This window comes from Rhinichthys klamathensis, unplaced genomic scaffold, assembly GCF_029890125.1.
Source record: "Rhinichthys klamathensis goyatoka isolate OS25496 unplaced genomic scaffold, OSU_Roscu_1.1 h1tg000126l_1, whole genome shotgun sequence".
NCBI classification, from domain to species: Eukaryota; Metazoa; Chordata; class Actinopteri; order Cypriniformes; family Leuciscidae; genus Rhinichthys; species Rhinichthys klamathensis.
In genome coordinates this window covers 524,644-541,731 of record NW_026606663.1, presented here as the reverse complement: position 1 = coordinate 541,731, position 17,088 = coordinate 524,644, and the positions used below count along the sequence as shown (strand labels likewise).

Sequence of the window (17,088 nt, the reverse complement as noted above, 5' to 3'; positions counted from 1 at the left end):
AGACGGGTTTTCTGCCAGAATTCTCTTTTCTATTAAGCTACTTCTTACAATAGCTTTCTGCCGCTCTTTAAGCATATTATTACTGATATCAATCTCATAATGTTCAGCTATTCCAAGCAGCTGCTCTTTTGTGCAAAGATCTAATAATTCTTCCGACGGAGATGCAATAAATTCCTCTACAGCCGACATTTTAACCGCGTGCGTGAAATCTCCGTAAGCCTAATGGAAATCAAATTACCACATTACTAGGCTATCAACATAAAAAAAAGGTGTGTCCCTCTAACTAACTCAACCCCAAACTTACTACATACACTCAACCCTAGTCTTCATGCGGCTACTTATGGTGGTTCCATTATGCACAGAGCCCGATGGCAAGGAAAAGCAAACAGAAACTGGCGACTCTCCTAAATCCACGGTAGTGCCCCCGAGACAACTGCTCTGTCCACTTTCACCGCAACACTACACAACCCAACCAGACGAAACCCAAAAGGGTAACGCCACTAAGCCTCCCAGAGACACACCCCTTTGATAACAATGACAATTTAAAATAACCTACTTACCTTGATTTCCCGCACACCGGTCAAAATCATGACATCACACCAGCGACACTTCATTCACAAATAGGCCTACCGTCCCGCCACTGCACGACTTAATACGTAGCGAAAATAAACAAACGGACGAGCCCCCATTTGTCACAGCCCGGCTCCGAGGTTGTGACAAAGAAGCGGGACGCAAAACCTCAATCAAGAGATGACCAATTTATTTACCAAACAAAAAGCACAATAAACACAAAATGCCGGCAACAACACAAAACATGTAAAGGGAAAAGCACGCAGGAGGGAGAACCCCTCGCTCGTTCCTCCTGAAGGCAGGGAGCCGGAAGCTTTTATCAGGAAGAGAAACTCCCACCGCAGGTGTCCTCCATCCGCGCTCAGGATTGAAGCCCCGCCCCACTGAAACACAGACATAACACAAACAAGTATGCAGGCCGTCACACCACCTTGTGACATTTGCAATTATGATGTGCTTATTGGTCCAGCCAGTTGTTCTCTTAATTAAAGAAAGACCCTGTTTTATACAAAGTTTTTAATGCAGATTATGAAACCTTTGGGGCTTTTGTTTTTTATCAGGGACAGCTGACAGGAGAATGTGGGTCAGGAATAAAGGAATAGAGGGGTACTTTTGGCACCGACAGGTAGACTGAAAGAAAAAAAGAGGCAGTGTAGTAGAGTTGGCTTGAGGAGGCCCGTTGAATTTGGAACCGAAGCTATAAGCTGAAACCACCCACTACCCCCACCTCTGCTCTTACTGGCCAGAGGAGCGCTGGCCGCTGTCCAGTGGTAAAAGCTTTCAACCAACCCCCTGCACTCGACTCTCCACACACACTCCACGCACACATTTGGACTCTATCTTTCTCTCTTTCCATCTCAGATGTCTTTCATTTCCTGTATGGTCTGTGTACAGTTCAATTGCTGTTTTATCATTCAGTCTTACAGTCACCAAACTCCCTCAGCCTTTTAAACATTAATGTTTCCCAATTTTTTTTAATACTTCCTTGCACCAGGTGCAAATATGATGTTTTCAGAATAATCCTTCTAAAAACAAAGCACAAGTTTTCATATTAAACAGTATTTTACAACAAATAACTCCCCAATAATAAGGGCATTTTTGTCCAGAGTGTGAGGAGAATGTGAACTAGTTTTGTGTTGAAATGCGTTACCAAAGACTGACATGCTTTTGTTCCCTTAAACAGGTTTCCACCTCAGTGCCACAGTAGTGTCGCCCCAGGCTGGCCAATCAAAAGGAGCCTACAATGTGGCTGTAATGTTTGACCGCTGCCGCATCACTTCCTGCAGCTGCACCTGTGGAGCAGGAGCCAAATGGTGTGCCCACGTTGTGGCCCTCTGCCTCTTCAGAATTCACAATGTAAGAGTTTGTAGATGCACACATTGTCCTCTCGCTTGGGATACATAGTATATCTGTATCATTTATTGTATGATATTAGAGTTTTTTTTAATAGGATATTTAATTGTGCATGCTTTATTTTTACACATCGATAATGCTAATGCTCACTCAAAGTTAATTTTTAAAAGCAGTTATTTAATATCAATGTTAAATGTAATTTTCAGCAAATCTGAAACGTAATACATTGTATATCGTCGCTGTTGGGCGGAAACTTTGTTTCTCCAAAAACGCTACTTTTCAGGAAATGGAAAAAACGTTTTTTTTTGTTTTTTTTTTAAATAAGCACTGCGTTGTCAGAGTTGATATTGTGGCTTTAAATATGGTCAGACACTTGCATGTGTCATTGTAATATTAACATTTTACCAAAATAAAGCTTAAATTGTGTGTTACAAAGACAAAGTGCTATGCACAGTACTATAATTTGACAACAAATGCTAGCCTAAGACACTCTTCTCTGCTCCTCAAATACATAAAACATTAGCATCTGTCTGTCTGTCCATCCATATGTATAATTTCTTGAGTAAAGAAAATGCTGTACTTATTCAAAAGAACCAGTTCTTTATTTCCCTTTGCATTGCAAACAAGCAGAGAAAACGTCATACGGCACTTTATTCACGATAGAGGCGGGTGGAGTTTTGAGGTTTGACCAACAGTTTGAGGATCCAATAGAGTTATGAGGTTTAGTCTCAAGCTCTTTTTTTTTTAACTTTTCATTGGTTAAATATTTGCAAAACCCACAGAAAGGGTGACCAAAGTAACGATTTGTAAAAAAAAAAAAAAAAAAAAGACAAGAAATTGATATACAAGGTTTCTGCCCCAACACCGATATTTGTTTTCTACGGAGCCCCCCTAGTCCCACTTTGTCAAAAAATTGTATTATAACTATCTCGTGGCCTCAAGATAAGTAACTCGTGGCCTCAAGATAGTATCTCGTGGCCTCAAGATAGTATCTCGTGGCCTCAAGATAGTATCTCGTGGCCTCAAGATAGTATCTCGTGGCCTCAAGATAGTATCTCGTGGCCTCAAGATAAGTATCTCGTGGCCTCAAGATAAGTATCTCGTGGCCTCAAGATAGTATCTCGTGGCCTCAAGATAGTATCTCGTGGCCTCAAGATAGTATCTCGTGGCCTCAAGATAGTATCTCGTGGCCTCAAGATAGTATCTCGTGGCCTCAAGATAGTATCTCGTGGCCTCGAGATAGTATCTCGTGGCCTCGAGATAGTATCTCGTGGCCTCGAGATAGTATCTCGTGGCCTCGAGATAGTATCTCGTGGCCTCGAGATAGTTTCTTACGAGATAGTACGAGACTTAAAAAAAAAAGAAAAAAAAGAAAGAAATACGGAAAACTACGGAGCCCCCCTAGTCCCACTTTGTCCAAAAAAATTATAACTATCTCGTGGCCTCAAGATAACTATCTCGTGGCCTCAAGATAACTATCTCGTGGCCTCAAGATAACTTTCTCGTGGCCTCAAGATAGTATCTCGTGGCCTCAAGATAGTATCTCGTGACCTCAATACCTCAACCGAGATACTTATCTTGAGGCCACGAGATAGTTATAATAATTTTTTTTGACAAAGTGGGACTAGGGGGGCTCCGTAGTTTTCCATATTTCTTTCTTTTTTTTCTTTTTAAGTAAAGTGCAATGACAGAGATTACCCTTGTATAGGCTGGAATTTGATCTAGGGTGAAATACAGAGCTTGTAGCATAGTTAAGATTGTCCCTTAAGGTTCGAAGAAATGAATGCATTAAAAGAAAACAAGCTACTTAAGGCAACAGTTCTCATTGTTTCTCAAAATGACATATACACAGGAATTTTAATACGCACAATGGCCTGCTTCAGATGGACGTATCTGTGGGGAAGATTTCACGTACAGCACATGTACGAACTTTCTCTTGGTTTCTATCTGTGCGGAGTGACCGTGGGCGTGAGAGGACTGAGAAGCTTTTGATTAGGTTTGATGCCTCCCTGTGGAGTCAGGAGGGTGGAGGGAAGGATCTGCACTGCTGTGATATCCCACCCCCCTTAGCAGGGCCTGCCACAGTCAGATAGACCTGGCGGCCCGGGCCGTGGGTGGCGTTTAGCATTTGCATGTGGGCTTTGTCTTCTGTTTGCTGCCGTTGGGGGAAATTATAACAAACTTATTTTGCATAAGCTTTTCTCACATGGTTTGGTTTTGTTGTTCATATCAAATACACAATTCCCCTGTTTAGTTTCTTATAGCTGTCGCTAGATATCCATTGTGTTTATTTGAATTTAATATTGTAATTTTGGAAAAGTGAAGGAAAATGGAGGAATTAAACTCTTTAGGTAGTGTTTGCAACATGACGCTTGCCCATGTTTGTAGGGTAGGTGTCTCTTATCTTAAACCGTTTATTGGCAAAAAGCTTTGAGAATGTTTCATTTGAATGCATTTACCATCATTGTGCATTCCTGTGCGTTTCAAACAGCTTTAAGAGTCTATTATGCTATTGTGAGTTGAATAAACAGTATATTCTTAGTTCTGCTATGATATGAGACCATTTATCAGCCACACAGGAATTTCAGTAAATCATTGACACTTAAGACTTGATATCTTGCTGCAGAATCCCTTCATTTGCCTCTTTGCGTGTTGAGCCCGGTGTCTGATGAGGTTACCTATCACTTTCTCACATCACAGCCTGCAGCCTGAAGTTCAAATGCTTCAGGCTTGACATTTAGCCCACCTACTCGACAGTATCTCAAAGATTGTCACAAAGTATAACAAAGTATAATGCATTCCTGCAGAAATTTCTAAATCCTAAACAGAACATGACATTAAGAAAGATACAGACTCAAACAGTTATTGATATTACTGGATATTATAATATTATTACTTATTACTTATGATATTGTACATAGAGAAGCTAGACAGGCATGCACCAGTGATAAACTTTGTGTGTCAGTCATTAGACCTCTCATTCTGCATCATCGCTATGCCCTTTAACTATTTGAGTGGGCTTATGTGTTTTTTCCCCATGTAGTTAGCTGTCAGACTGTCCTCACAGCTCAAATTGCATGAATACATCTCCTCACCATACTAATTATGCTGGTTTCAACTAGGATTAAAAAACATTTCAACTGACCTGATTTGAAAACATTACAAAGGGTCCTTATCTTGACCAAAATGAACACAATTTTCCCTAAACTGCTTTGGAATAGTAACCACCAGGGTAATTATGTGGTAACCTTTTGCTGGAATGCTGTCTTTTAGCCAGTTTTCGTGACTTTCACATTTGCGATTTACTTAAAGTTGAATATTGCAAGCACCCAAAGCCATTTACAAATTTGCAGTACCTGAATTTGAAAAGGAAGTAAACTGCCATAATAGTCAGATTGAATGGGGGGTTTGAGATCTGCAGAGGAGGTCCCTGAAAAAAAGTTTACAGAATACATTTACCAAATTTGAAATTGTTTTAGTTTCCTTAGTCTTTCTGTACAACTGTTTAAAGTCAATATTTATTGCCGCACAAATACAATAAATTGAAAAAAATGCTTTATATTTTAATATTTATATTTATTCAATGGGTAACACTTTACAATAAGGTTCATTAGTTAACATTTGTTAACTACATTAGTTAGCATGAACTAATAATTAACTATATATACATACACGCGCACACACACACACACACACACACACACACACACACACACACACACACACACACACACACACACACACACACACACACACACACACACACAGAGACACACACACAGAGACACAGACACAGATCTCAACCCAATAGAGCATCTTTGGGATGTGGTGGAACGGGAGCTTCGTGCCCTGGATGTTCATCCCACAAATGTCCATCAACTGCAAGATGCTGTCCTATCAATATGGGCCAACATTTCTAAAGAATGCTTTCACCACCTTGTTGAATCAATGCCACGTAGAATTAAGGCAGTTCTGAAGGCGAAAGGGGGTCAAACACAGTATTAGTATGGTGGTCCTAATAATCCTTTAGGTGAGTGTGTGTGTATATATATATATATATATATATATATATTAGGGGTGGAACGGTACATGTATTCGTATTGAACCGAAACGGTACGGGCGTCACGGTTCGGTGCACGAATTTACACGGAGAATACACGGTATAAAAATAAATAAAACGCACGTGCAAATTAATTATTGTAATGCGGAACTACTGTTAGATACGCGGGTTCTTTAGGGACACATAATCTGTACCATCGGCTTAGCTCTGAACGCGCGTTCACTTCAAACGTTGGCTTTATACTCGCGTCCTATTCGCTTTGGACTAGCGTCGAACTAGACGCGATAGACGCGAATTTGACGCTCTATTCGCGTTTGGTGTGACCGCATAATGAACAGGCTGCGATGTCAAGATTGCAATGCGTGTGTGTGTGTGTGTGTGTGTGTGTGTGTGTGTGCGCGCGCGCGCGCGCGCGAGAGAGAGAGAGGCGCGGGCGCGATCGAACAGTGGAAACATAAAAAACATATTCCGTCATTTTGTTCATACAGATCATTAAACCTGCAAAGTGTTTACTTATATTTGTGTACACTAGCAATAAAACACAACATTGTGCTTTTGTCACACTGTAATCTCTTGCCAAACTGTAACCTACAACTGTCACCCAACCAAAATCACACACACACACACACACACACACACACACACACACACACACACACACACACACACACACACACACACACACACACACACTGTTTTAAAAGCAAAACATATTTATCCAACTCTATTTCAAAACAGTCTGTGAGTCCCATCTTTTGGACATTCATCATATTGCATTGGTTTTCATTTCTTGTCCTCGGAGCACTAATCTTGCACATTCTACATTGATTAAAAAAGAAAATCGAATGTGTTTTTAATGGTAGTATTATTTTATACAGAAATCAATTATTTATAATTCAGATGAGAATAATGTTACATTGTTAATTAATAATGTTAATTAAAATTAAGGAAAACAAATATATTGATCTGAAATATAGCAAAATAATTTTACATTAATTCAGGTACAATTACCAAACATATCGCAAGGTCTTTTTGTCTTTTTATTAATTTAATTAATAAACTAATTATATTAAACTATTGCCAGTGCACTACAAATAAACTGGTTCTATGCCTTTATTAATAAAACTTATTTAAAAAATACAATGCGTTCTGCATTTTTGTTTTGCTTTTCCCTCCATTGTACCGAAATCGTACCGAACCGTGATGTATGAACCGAACCGTGACTTCTGTGTACCGTTCCACCCCTAATTTATATATATATACATATATATATATATATATATATATATATATATATATATATATATATATATATATATATATATATATATATATATATATATATATATAAATATAAATTCTTTTTTTCTTAAAAAAAAAAGGGATAGTTCATCCAAAAGTGAAAATTCTGTCATTTACTCACCTTATATTGTTACACGCCTGTTTGAGTATCTTTCTTCTGCTGAAGACAAAATAATATATTTTTAAGAATGTTGCTAACAAGACAGTTGACGGTAGCCAAAAATGCTATGGAAGTCAATGGCTACTGTCAATTTTGGTTACCCACATTCTTCAAAATATCTTCTTTTATAGTTCAACTGAAGCATGAAATTCATACAGGTTTGGAACAACATAAGAGTGAGTAAATTATAGAATTTTTTTTTTTGGGTAAACTATCCCTTTAATAACAATAAAAAACATAAAGCTGCCTTTTATTTATATTTATCCATTTTTGCAGGTGCATTTATCCACAGTAACTTATTACATTTAAGCTATACATTATTTATTTTAAAATTCATGCATTCCCTGGGATTTAAACCCATAGTGCTAGAGTTACTAGTGCCATGATCTACTCTTTGAGCTACAGGAAGGCGTTAAAAAGGCCTTATGTTTAGGTTAATTTTAACTATTATAACTTAAGCATCTTTCTCACACTTAATAAATAGGTTTTAATGAATAAAATATATATATCCATTTTATATTTTAGGAGGGATGGGGCTCCCTCATAAAAAGATCATCATAATGAGGATCTTTGGAATCAAGACGATTGAAAACCCCCTAAGTTAGAATACATTTTGTGTGAAATGTCTGCGGAAGGGTCAGTCTGATATTGTGTATGGAAGAATGTGGTCTCCCATAGTTAGACTCTCAGCCACATGGCTTATTCGGCACTCAGTCATACTGGCGCGTGTTGTCCAGGAATCCTAAACGTTTCCGTCCTCCCTATCCTCCTCAGTTTAGTTCTCCAAGTCTGTCCTTCATCCATCCTCCTCTCTCCCCATCTTCTAACTCCCAGACACAGCCAACACATTTCACTGCAGTAGTTCACAATGCTTCCCCCACGGGACATTCTGCATTCTCTTTAATAATCTCACTATGAGCTAAAGAGAGAATTAGATCTGATCGGCTCAAAGCATGTCTATCTGGAGCTCATATATTATGTATGGGCCAATTGCAAATGAGGGGTTCTCCAGCATGTGTGTCCACCACGAGCAGAAGGGAGTACCAGGTGACGGCACACTGGGACATCCACCTGAAGGCATCAAAGCCTCCAGATACATTAGAAATGCACAGAGTGTTTGCTAATGAGCAGCCTGCTCCCGGTTTAGTTTGCACTAGTGAGTAGGTTAAAGCACTGGAGCTTAATTTCAGTTATGTCTGCCAGCTTCAAATATCAGTAATTTGTGTTTGGCTATAGGCTTCTGCTGTGTGTCTTCGAGCACCTGTGTCAGAGTCCCTGTCCAGGTTACAACGGGATCAACTCCAGAAGTTTGCACAATACCTCATCAGTGAACTCCCACAGCAGGTGAGGCATGCGGTTTTTTATTTGTTCTTATAAATTGACATGGTCTGGTTGCCCGTGGTTTCTCTGAGCTTTAAAGTGTCTTTGCACAGCTCTAAATAACTGTGATGAAGTGCACACAGTGGCCTCATTGTCCATATTGGGCTGTGACTGCTCAGATTTATCACAGTTCGGTTTGTATCATTGTTCTGTGTTCATGACTACGGTGTGGTTCTGTAAATACTTGGTACAGTATGAGGCAGAAAACATTTATTACCAATAATATTTATGTGGTAAATGCTAATGTTTTATTGTTTTATACTATGTATTATGCCATCATAATCTAATATTGTTACTTGTATATAACATTATATTAAACACATTTTTTTATTGCTTAAATATTAATAAAAAAACTTTTATCAGATAATTTCTCATCTGATGTTTAAATTAATTTCTGGCTTTATTGTGATTCGCTCTTTTGTATCTGCAGATCTTGCCGACAGCTCAGCGTCTTTTGGATGAGCTTCTTTCCTCCCAGTCTACCGCTATTAACACCGTGTGTGGAGCCCCGGGTATGCATTGACCTACAAACCACAATTCATGAATTTCTAAATGTCTAATTTTCTCTGAAGATATGCAGACCTTGTAAATCCTCATTTTTCTTTTCTAACGATTGGTTCAACAGATCCTACTGCTGGCCCTTCAGCGTCTGACCAGAGCACCTGGTATCTAGATGAGTCCACCCTAAGTGACAACATAAAGAAGACCTTGCACAAGTTCTGTGGCCCCTCACCGGTTGTGTTTAGGTAAAGGCAACCAGCCTGGTACTATCTACAGTGTTGCACAGTTTACTGTTGTCATCTGTGTTCTAAACCAGTGTTTCCCAAACAGGCATACATGGGTTTTGGGGGTACTTTTTCAGACATTTTTTATTTTATTTGTGTGAATAAAGAATATACCTCACAAGCTAGAGTGTGTACATATATCACTGATTCTTGAGATAAGGGACAAAACATGTTTTAGAAGTTAGTTTTTATTATTTATTAATACATTAATTATACAATTATTTATTTGTAGACTAAGGTCTCAGCTAATGAACTGAAAATGTTCCTTTTCTAAAAATGTACATTTATTCACTTTATAACTTAATTTGTCAACTCCGTCAGACGCATTAAAAATCATGCTATTTTAATTTGATCCATCCAAAAAGATGTAAAGTCATCAATTATGTAATAATGGTGTTCAGTAAAGGAGCTAAGTGGAAAAAATACATTTTCTAAAAAAAATTAATGGGTTAAATTCCTTAATTCTCTACCCTCCTTTTAAATTTTAAACGTATATAACCAATTTTCTTAAGTAAATCAGACATTATATCATGTAGTTCAGTTGATGTTTTAATATTTTAACACAATAAATGGAAAAAGAATAAAATATTTCTTAAAAATGATCAGAAACCTTCATCTGACAGTGTTAAATACTGAGGGAGTTGACAAAGGTTCAACTGAAGTTTACAACAACTGATTGACAAGACAACAAATTAAGACAACTAACTAATTTTTACACTAATATTTAAATTAATAAAACAATCCTTCCAGTGGTTTGTTTTTCTTTTTTTTAGCAGTGCAGTATGTCTCATTATGGGTCTTCAGTAGCTCACAGAATACAAGAAGCTTATTTTAGGTTCCAGCAACAGAAATGTTCCCATTGTGGATCCAAAGAATCTGTAGCCTGTCTTTAAAACGCATCGATTACGTACATTTTATTTGTGCCTGACTTGCATGGCTTAAACAGTGAGAAATGCCATTGGACAAGTTCAATCTCTATGAAGTCCATTACGTCAGTCCATTTGCTATTGCTGTGATCTCATGTGAGTGACAGGTTGTAAAAAAAGAAAGTAAAAAAAAAAGATGTGTACAGAATTATTTATAAGAACGGCAATATTCCATAAAAAAATAAGTATCATCAATTTTGATTTCATGGTGACAGTAGATGTAAAGATGCTGTTTATATAAGGCATGTATATCAGGCCAAATATATATGTAAATAAAATCATGAAACAATATTAGAATAAATCCCCATATGAAAAAAAAGAAAAAAGTTTTGTGAGCACTTGTCAACTCCATAAAACCTGGTGGAGTTGACATCTGACGGAATTGACAAAACTGAATATTTTTCTGCCTTAACCACGTTGTACAGTGGAGCAATTTAGTTTTTTTCCCCTTAGTTGTAGCTGCCTTAATAAATACATAAAAAATGCCAAGATTTATGCCTGTTACCACCAAGTCTTGCTGCTGGTCTTTTGCAATCACTCTAGGGTTTTTCTGAACATGCCGCCTTAGATCGGCATGGTTGCAGCCGTTGATAGCTTGATACCCCGTCCAGGTAGTGTAACCACTGTTCCTTTCATTTTGGACTTGCAAGCTATGCTTCCAATGGTGTCTCTAGGAACATTTAGTGCCTTCGCTATCTTTTTTTATCCTGTTTCTTGTTTGTGAAGGGCGATGATATCTTCTCTTAACATTTTGGACCATTCTTATGCATGTTGACCAGCCATATTTCTAACATGCAGTCAAACGTGACACTTAACCTAGTCAGTTCAGGCATTTCATGTGTTTTGGCTCAAGCACACCTGGGGCAACTAATGAAGCCCTTGATTAGTTGCATCAGGTTTGCATGAGACGACACCTGTTTTGCAGATTTGTGCTATTGTGAGGGATTCTATTCAGGGAGTTGAATCATTTTGAGACTGCAGAAGTCATTAAAAGTTGCATTTTCAGTTGAATTTGAGAACATTTAAAGACTTTAATGACATAAAATAAATCAACAACAAAACGAAAGTAAAAGACAGCAGCCCCTCACGGACGACTGCTCTCACATAATAAAACATAAAAACCTCAACACAAAAGTCCAGGCCTGTCCTCTCTCGATCTCCACTATCGTCGCTCCATAATAGCATAAATAGGGCTTTTGTGTGTATGACATGTTTTGTCCCTTATCTCAAGACTATATTTATGTATTTAAAACTAGCCTACTTTGTGAGACTTGTTTGATCCAATATTGATTTGTATTTTAATAATGATCAAAACATATTTTTATATAGACCGTCTTAGTATATTACAAGGGCCACAAACATAACTGTTCTATTTTGTCCCTTGTTGTTCTTAGTGATGTGAACTCCATGTACCTGTCGTCCACCGAGCCTCCGGCAGCTGCTGAATGGGCTTGTCTGCTGAGGCCCCTGCGAGGTAGAGAGCCAGAGGGCATCTGGAACCTTCTGTCCATTGTCAGAGAGATGTTTAAGAGGAGAGACAGCAACGCTGCACCTCTGTTAGAGATACTCACCGAACAGTGTCTCACCCATGAACAGGTACCAAACCTGACTCGGCCACACTTCACACCTCAGGGTGACTGTTTCAAGTGTAAAAAATTGCATCATCCTGTTGAAAACACTTGTCACATTTGTGCCTGCATTCAAACCATTTTATTTTATTTCAGAAGGAAATTAAATATGTAGTTGTTGACTGTATTAATATTGGATTGGAGGTGCATTTTAAACTCAACACTTAAATAATATTTTTTTTATTCTAATGATACTCTATTGCTCTTTTTGTTCTTCAAGATCATTGGTTGGTGGTACAGTGTGAGGACATCCGCCTCTCACAGCAGTGCCAGCGGGCACACAGGTCGAAGTAATGGGCAGACAGAGGTCGCTGCACATGCATGTGCCAGTATGTGTGATGAGATGGTTGTCTTATGGAGACTGGCAGTGTTAGACCCTACCATGAGTCCCCAGAGGTGAGCAATTTTGTATAGCTGGTTAAGCTCTAAAGTACTAGTGATTCTCATTTGTTGTGATGTTGATCTAGAATTGCTCAAAGATTTGTGGCTGTATTTTTCATAAATTAGGTAAGGTAATGTTTTTCACCTTTTGCGACTCCTCAGGCGCTTGGAGCTTGCCGCCCAGCTGAAGCAGTGGCACCTGAAGGTAATAGAGATCGTGAAACGAGGGCAGCACCGCAAGTCTCTGGACAAACTCTTCCAGGGCTTCAAACCAGCTGTTGAATGCTGCTACTTCAACTGGGAAGTGGCCTACCCTTTACCTGGCATCACCTATTGCAGCGCAGATAAGAAAAACGCTTCCTTTTGTTGGGCCAGGGCAATGCAGCAGCAGCGGGGCATTAAAGCTGGGACTGGTGGGGAATCAGGAGATGGCACTCGTGGTGGCTCCTCAGAAGGTTCTTCCTCTGAACACAAGTCAAGGAGTAACTCACATCTTCCCCAGCAGGAGGTGGCTGTCCGCCCTAAGGAGACCATTGTGAGCAAGAGGAAAGGAGTGTCTGGCGTGAACAGCGGAGGCGTTCTGGTTTGTCTGGGTGGCAGGGTCTCTCTCTCACTTCAGGAGGGAGGTAAAGGCATGTATAAAGCCAACAGCTCCTCTCCATCAGCTGGTAGTAAGGCCAAGCTAACGCAGAGCAACAAGGGCTCGTGTGGAAGTTCGAGTGGTGTCAGTGGGAAACACCCTGGCGCAAAGCGGCGAACCAGCAGTGAGGACAGCTCTCTAGAGCCTGACATGGCAGAGCTGAGTCTGGATGATGGCTCCAGCCTGGCGCTCGGGGCAGAGGCCTGCAACACCTTCGATTTCCTTCCTCCTCCTCCCGAGATGCTGCCTTCACCCAGCCCGTTGCTCCGTGAGCCACTCAAATACACCAGCGGTAACGTTTCAAAAGAGCGTGCTTTTGAGACGAAACATGTGGCACATGCTGCCATGCCCTCTGCTGCTGATGCCCATGCCTGCTTTTCAAAGGAGAGCTCCATTGCAACCCCAGTAGTGGTAGCTATGGAGAAAGAGGTGGAGGTGGAGGTGGAGGCAGACCTGGATGAAACCGGAGGAGATGAGGACCCTGTAGACGATGCTCTGCCCTGTGCGGCGCTCCCCAGCCAGGCTCAGCGGGGCCGCAGAGAGGGAGATGGAAGTGGAGCTTCAGGGGCCCCAGGACCTCAGGCGGCTGAGGCAGCAGCAGGGGCAGATGCTGTGGGTGAAGATGACTATCAAGCCTACTATCTTAGCGCTGCCTCAGAAGAGGGAGCGGATAGAGGGGTTGCAGACGGCAACCATGAGGAAGAGCCAGACATCTTTGCTGGGATTAAACCTCTGGAACAGGAGGGCAGGATGGAGGTGAATTTCCCCCCCCTTGTAAAGTACTGGAGCACTGCCTAAAAGTAGCGTTCCAAATTAACACTGAACAAGAGCTAAATGTGACCGTGCATCTTCTAATAGCTTCTGTTAGAAAAGCTTCCGTTCAAAATTTTGTTTTGCCATTATTGTAATAATCCAGTGAGTTTTTTGCATGCACAAGGAGTCTGACAACAGCCGGTATGATCTGATCTCACCACCATCGAGTCTCTCTGTGATTACATGAAGAAATCCAGAAGAACTGTGGCAACATCTCCAAGATGGTTGAAGTAACCTACCTACAAAGCTACCTTAAAAACTACAATAAAGTGTAGCTAAGACAAAAGCTGTTTTAAACGCAAAGGGTGGTCACACCAAATATTGATTTGATTAACTTAGTTAGAAGTTAATTGATAAATAAAATCGGTTTATGCCATTATTTTAGAAAGCATCCTGACTTTACAGTATTTTTACACGTGTCTAAAACTTTTCACAGTACTGTAGCTTTGTAGGTAGGTTTCTTCATGCATCTTGCAGATGTTGCCGCCGTTCTTCTGGATTTAGTCTGCCTCAGTTTTTTCTGTTTATTCATGTAATCACAGACAGACTTGATGGTGGTGAGATCAGATCATACCGGCTGTTGTCAGACTCCTTGTGTATTAATCCTGGAATATGGCCTACAGAAATTAAAAGCTACACACTCCATCAATTAGGGTTAGAAGAACTGTTGCCACACATATAACATGCTAGAAACTCAATAATCACTGCAATAATAATCCAAACATAGACTCTTAAGCATTTGCCTTTTTAAACCCAAACAGTGACTTTTTTTTTGGGCCGGGTTGTGTGTATATATACACACATGCACACAAATGGCATGGTTTAATAAATTTTTTTTTTAAACGGCAAGAAAAACAATGAATAATTTATGAACAAATAATAATCCTTCCATCAAGCAATGTAGTTCTTCAGCAGTGTTTAGTAGAATGGTTGCCATGGAACACACAGATGCAATGCTGCAGTAATACTGATTTAATGAGGTCACACGTGTATGTTTATAGAGTATTTCACAATGGCTCTAAAGGCAGCACAGCCAATCATAATCAAGTACTGGAACTGTCTGCTTTATAATTATATGATGAAAATGTTGCAAAATAGTTTCATGGCTTGACCACAATTAAAAATTTTCAATTGAATTGCACAGAACTTTAAACGGTTTTCAAATGTATAATGGTGTGTTGCAGGTACTGTTTGCCTGTGCTGAGGCTCTCTATGCTCACGGCTACAGTAATGATGCTTGCCGACTGGCTGTTGAACTTGCTCGAGATCTTCTGTCTAATCCGCCTGACCTGAAGGTGGAGCAGCCACAGACAAAGGTACCGAAATAGTCTTTTTCATTTCCCAGAGGTTTCAGCTGTGACATACAATCATACCGGTGCTCACCTTTGAAAATGGTTATCTCCTTGTCTTGTTTAGGGTAAAAAGAGCAAGGTGTCGACCAGTAAACAGACGCAGGTGGCCACTAACACCCTGTCTAAAGTAGCCTTTCTGCTGACTGTGTTGAGTGAGAGGCTGGAGCTCCATAACCTGGCCTTCAACACTGGCATGTTTTCCCTGGAGCTGCAGAGACCTCCTGCTTCTACTAAAGCTCTGGAGGTAAAGCAGATGTCAATCTCATAAATCTGATGATCTGCTAGTAGACAGTATAGTTTGTGGTTAGGGATGTGTCTGGTTTTGAAGTGTAATATCAGTTTTTATTTTATTCTAACTTTATTGTATTTTAGTGGTATAAAATTATTTACATGTTTTATATTATATGAAGAGCTCTTTTCCAAAACGCGATAAACGCCATTTAAAAAAAAAAAGTTTGTCATGTCATTTTGCTGTGTACTGAACCAATTCACTGTTCCATCAACGTTTCATGCCAAATCACTATATTTCCTTGTTTAAAATGTACTGCAAGATGCAGTTCCTTTCCAAACCGAGATAACCTATTTTTAGCCTAAACGCGATACATCCTCTCGACAAATCAGAATTCGGTGAGCGTTCTACGCAATCCAACATGTCTCTGTGTGAACACGCCTATAGGGAGAAATGCATGTAATGGATTACATAATCAGAGAGTATCCTATTTATTTTCATTTTTAATTGTTTTGTTTAAAGACATTACAAGCTTTCTATATAGATATATTTCTCATGTCTGTGAGGCATACCCTGAGTTTCGTTTAATTTATGATGAGATGCGCTCCAGTTCACGTGCAATGCAAGTGACCGCGCCCGAGCCTCCATGTCATGATTATATAGTATATTTGCTTCTTATTTATTAAATCCAGGCAATTGGTTGATGACATTTTTTTTATTAAAATTAAGATACAATTTATACAAATTCACTTTAAAGAAAAGCTTTCTACAAAACAAAACTTAATTAAGTGACCAAAATCATGTCTGACCATGTCTATCGATATATTGCGCATCCTATCTTACTCATGCTGTTCACTTTTCATAATCAACATAGATGGGGAAAAAAATAACATCATAATATTTTAACAAATATGAAACTAAATGCACTTATTTAATGTCTACAACACCTGAATATTGTTATTACTATCATTGCTTTTTTCAGGTTCGGCACTGAATGACTATTAGCCTAAATGTGTTACTAAATGATTTGAATGCATTTTTAACGTTGTATTTAAAGGAGAACTCCGGCGCAAAATGAACCTTTGGTCTAATTACACATTGTTACCTAGTCAACCGTTATCTGAGATTTGTTTTCATGATTATCGAATGTAAATAGTTTTATCTCTAAAAACAGTTTAGCCTATAAAGCTAGTATAACGCTAGTATATTGGGCATAGTGTAATGACAAATAAAAATCGCTTGTTAATACCACTAACAAGGCTGAAAATAGACCCACACTAACACGGTAGCATAATGAGGGTCCCTACCTTCAAACCGAAGCATTGAGAACTTTGTAAGTGTACAGACAGTTTAATAAGAAGATATTTTAAACATACAGTCAACTTCGTGTATACAGGCAGAAGCCATCTTTGAAATACAGCCTTTACCAGTCGATCTACGAACGCCGATCCAAGTGCGCTGGTGAGAATGTGAACGAGCTATAAGTTGTGATAAGGTGAGCTCGAACAG

At 39.4% G+C, this 17,088-nt stretch overlaps 1 protein-coding gene across 10 annotated transcripts in view; it reads left to right on the top strand.

Annotated features, from left to right (window-relative positions):
- The window catches only part of zswim8 (zinc finger, SWIM-type containing 8), a 71,237-nt gene that overhangs the window by 16,451 nt on the left and 37,698 nt on the right, over positions 1-17,088 (top strand). For all 10 annotated transcript variants that reach the window (XR_008807542.1, XM_056256315.1, XM_056256314.1 and 7 more), the window contains 9 exons: positions 1,754-1,926; positions 8,682-8,789; positions 9,256-9,337; positions 9,451-9,571; positions 11,931-12,132; positions 12,385-12,560; positions 12,708-13,941; positions 15,183-15,314; positions 15,415-15,594. Coding sequence is in view for 9 of the 10 variants with exons in the window: in XM_056256315.1 (XP_056112290.1) it covers positions 1,754-1,926; positions 8,682-8,789; positions 9,256-9,337; positions 9,451-9,571; positions 11,931-12,132; positions 12,385-12,560; positions 12,708-13,941; positions 15,183-15,314; positions 15,415-15,594 (2,408 nt within the window). In the remaining variant the exon portion in view is untranslated. The remainder of the gene's footprint in view (positions 1-1,753; positions 1,927-8,681; positions 8,790-9,255; positions 9,338-9,450; positions 9,572-11,930; positions 12,133-12,384; positions 12,561-12,707; positions 13,942-15,182; positions 15,315-15,414; positions 15,595-17,088) is intronic.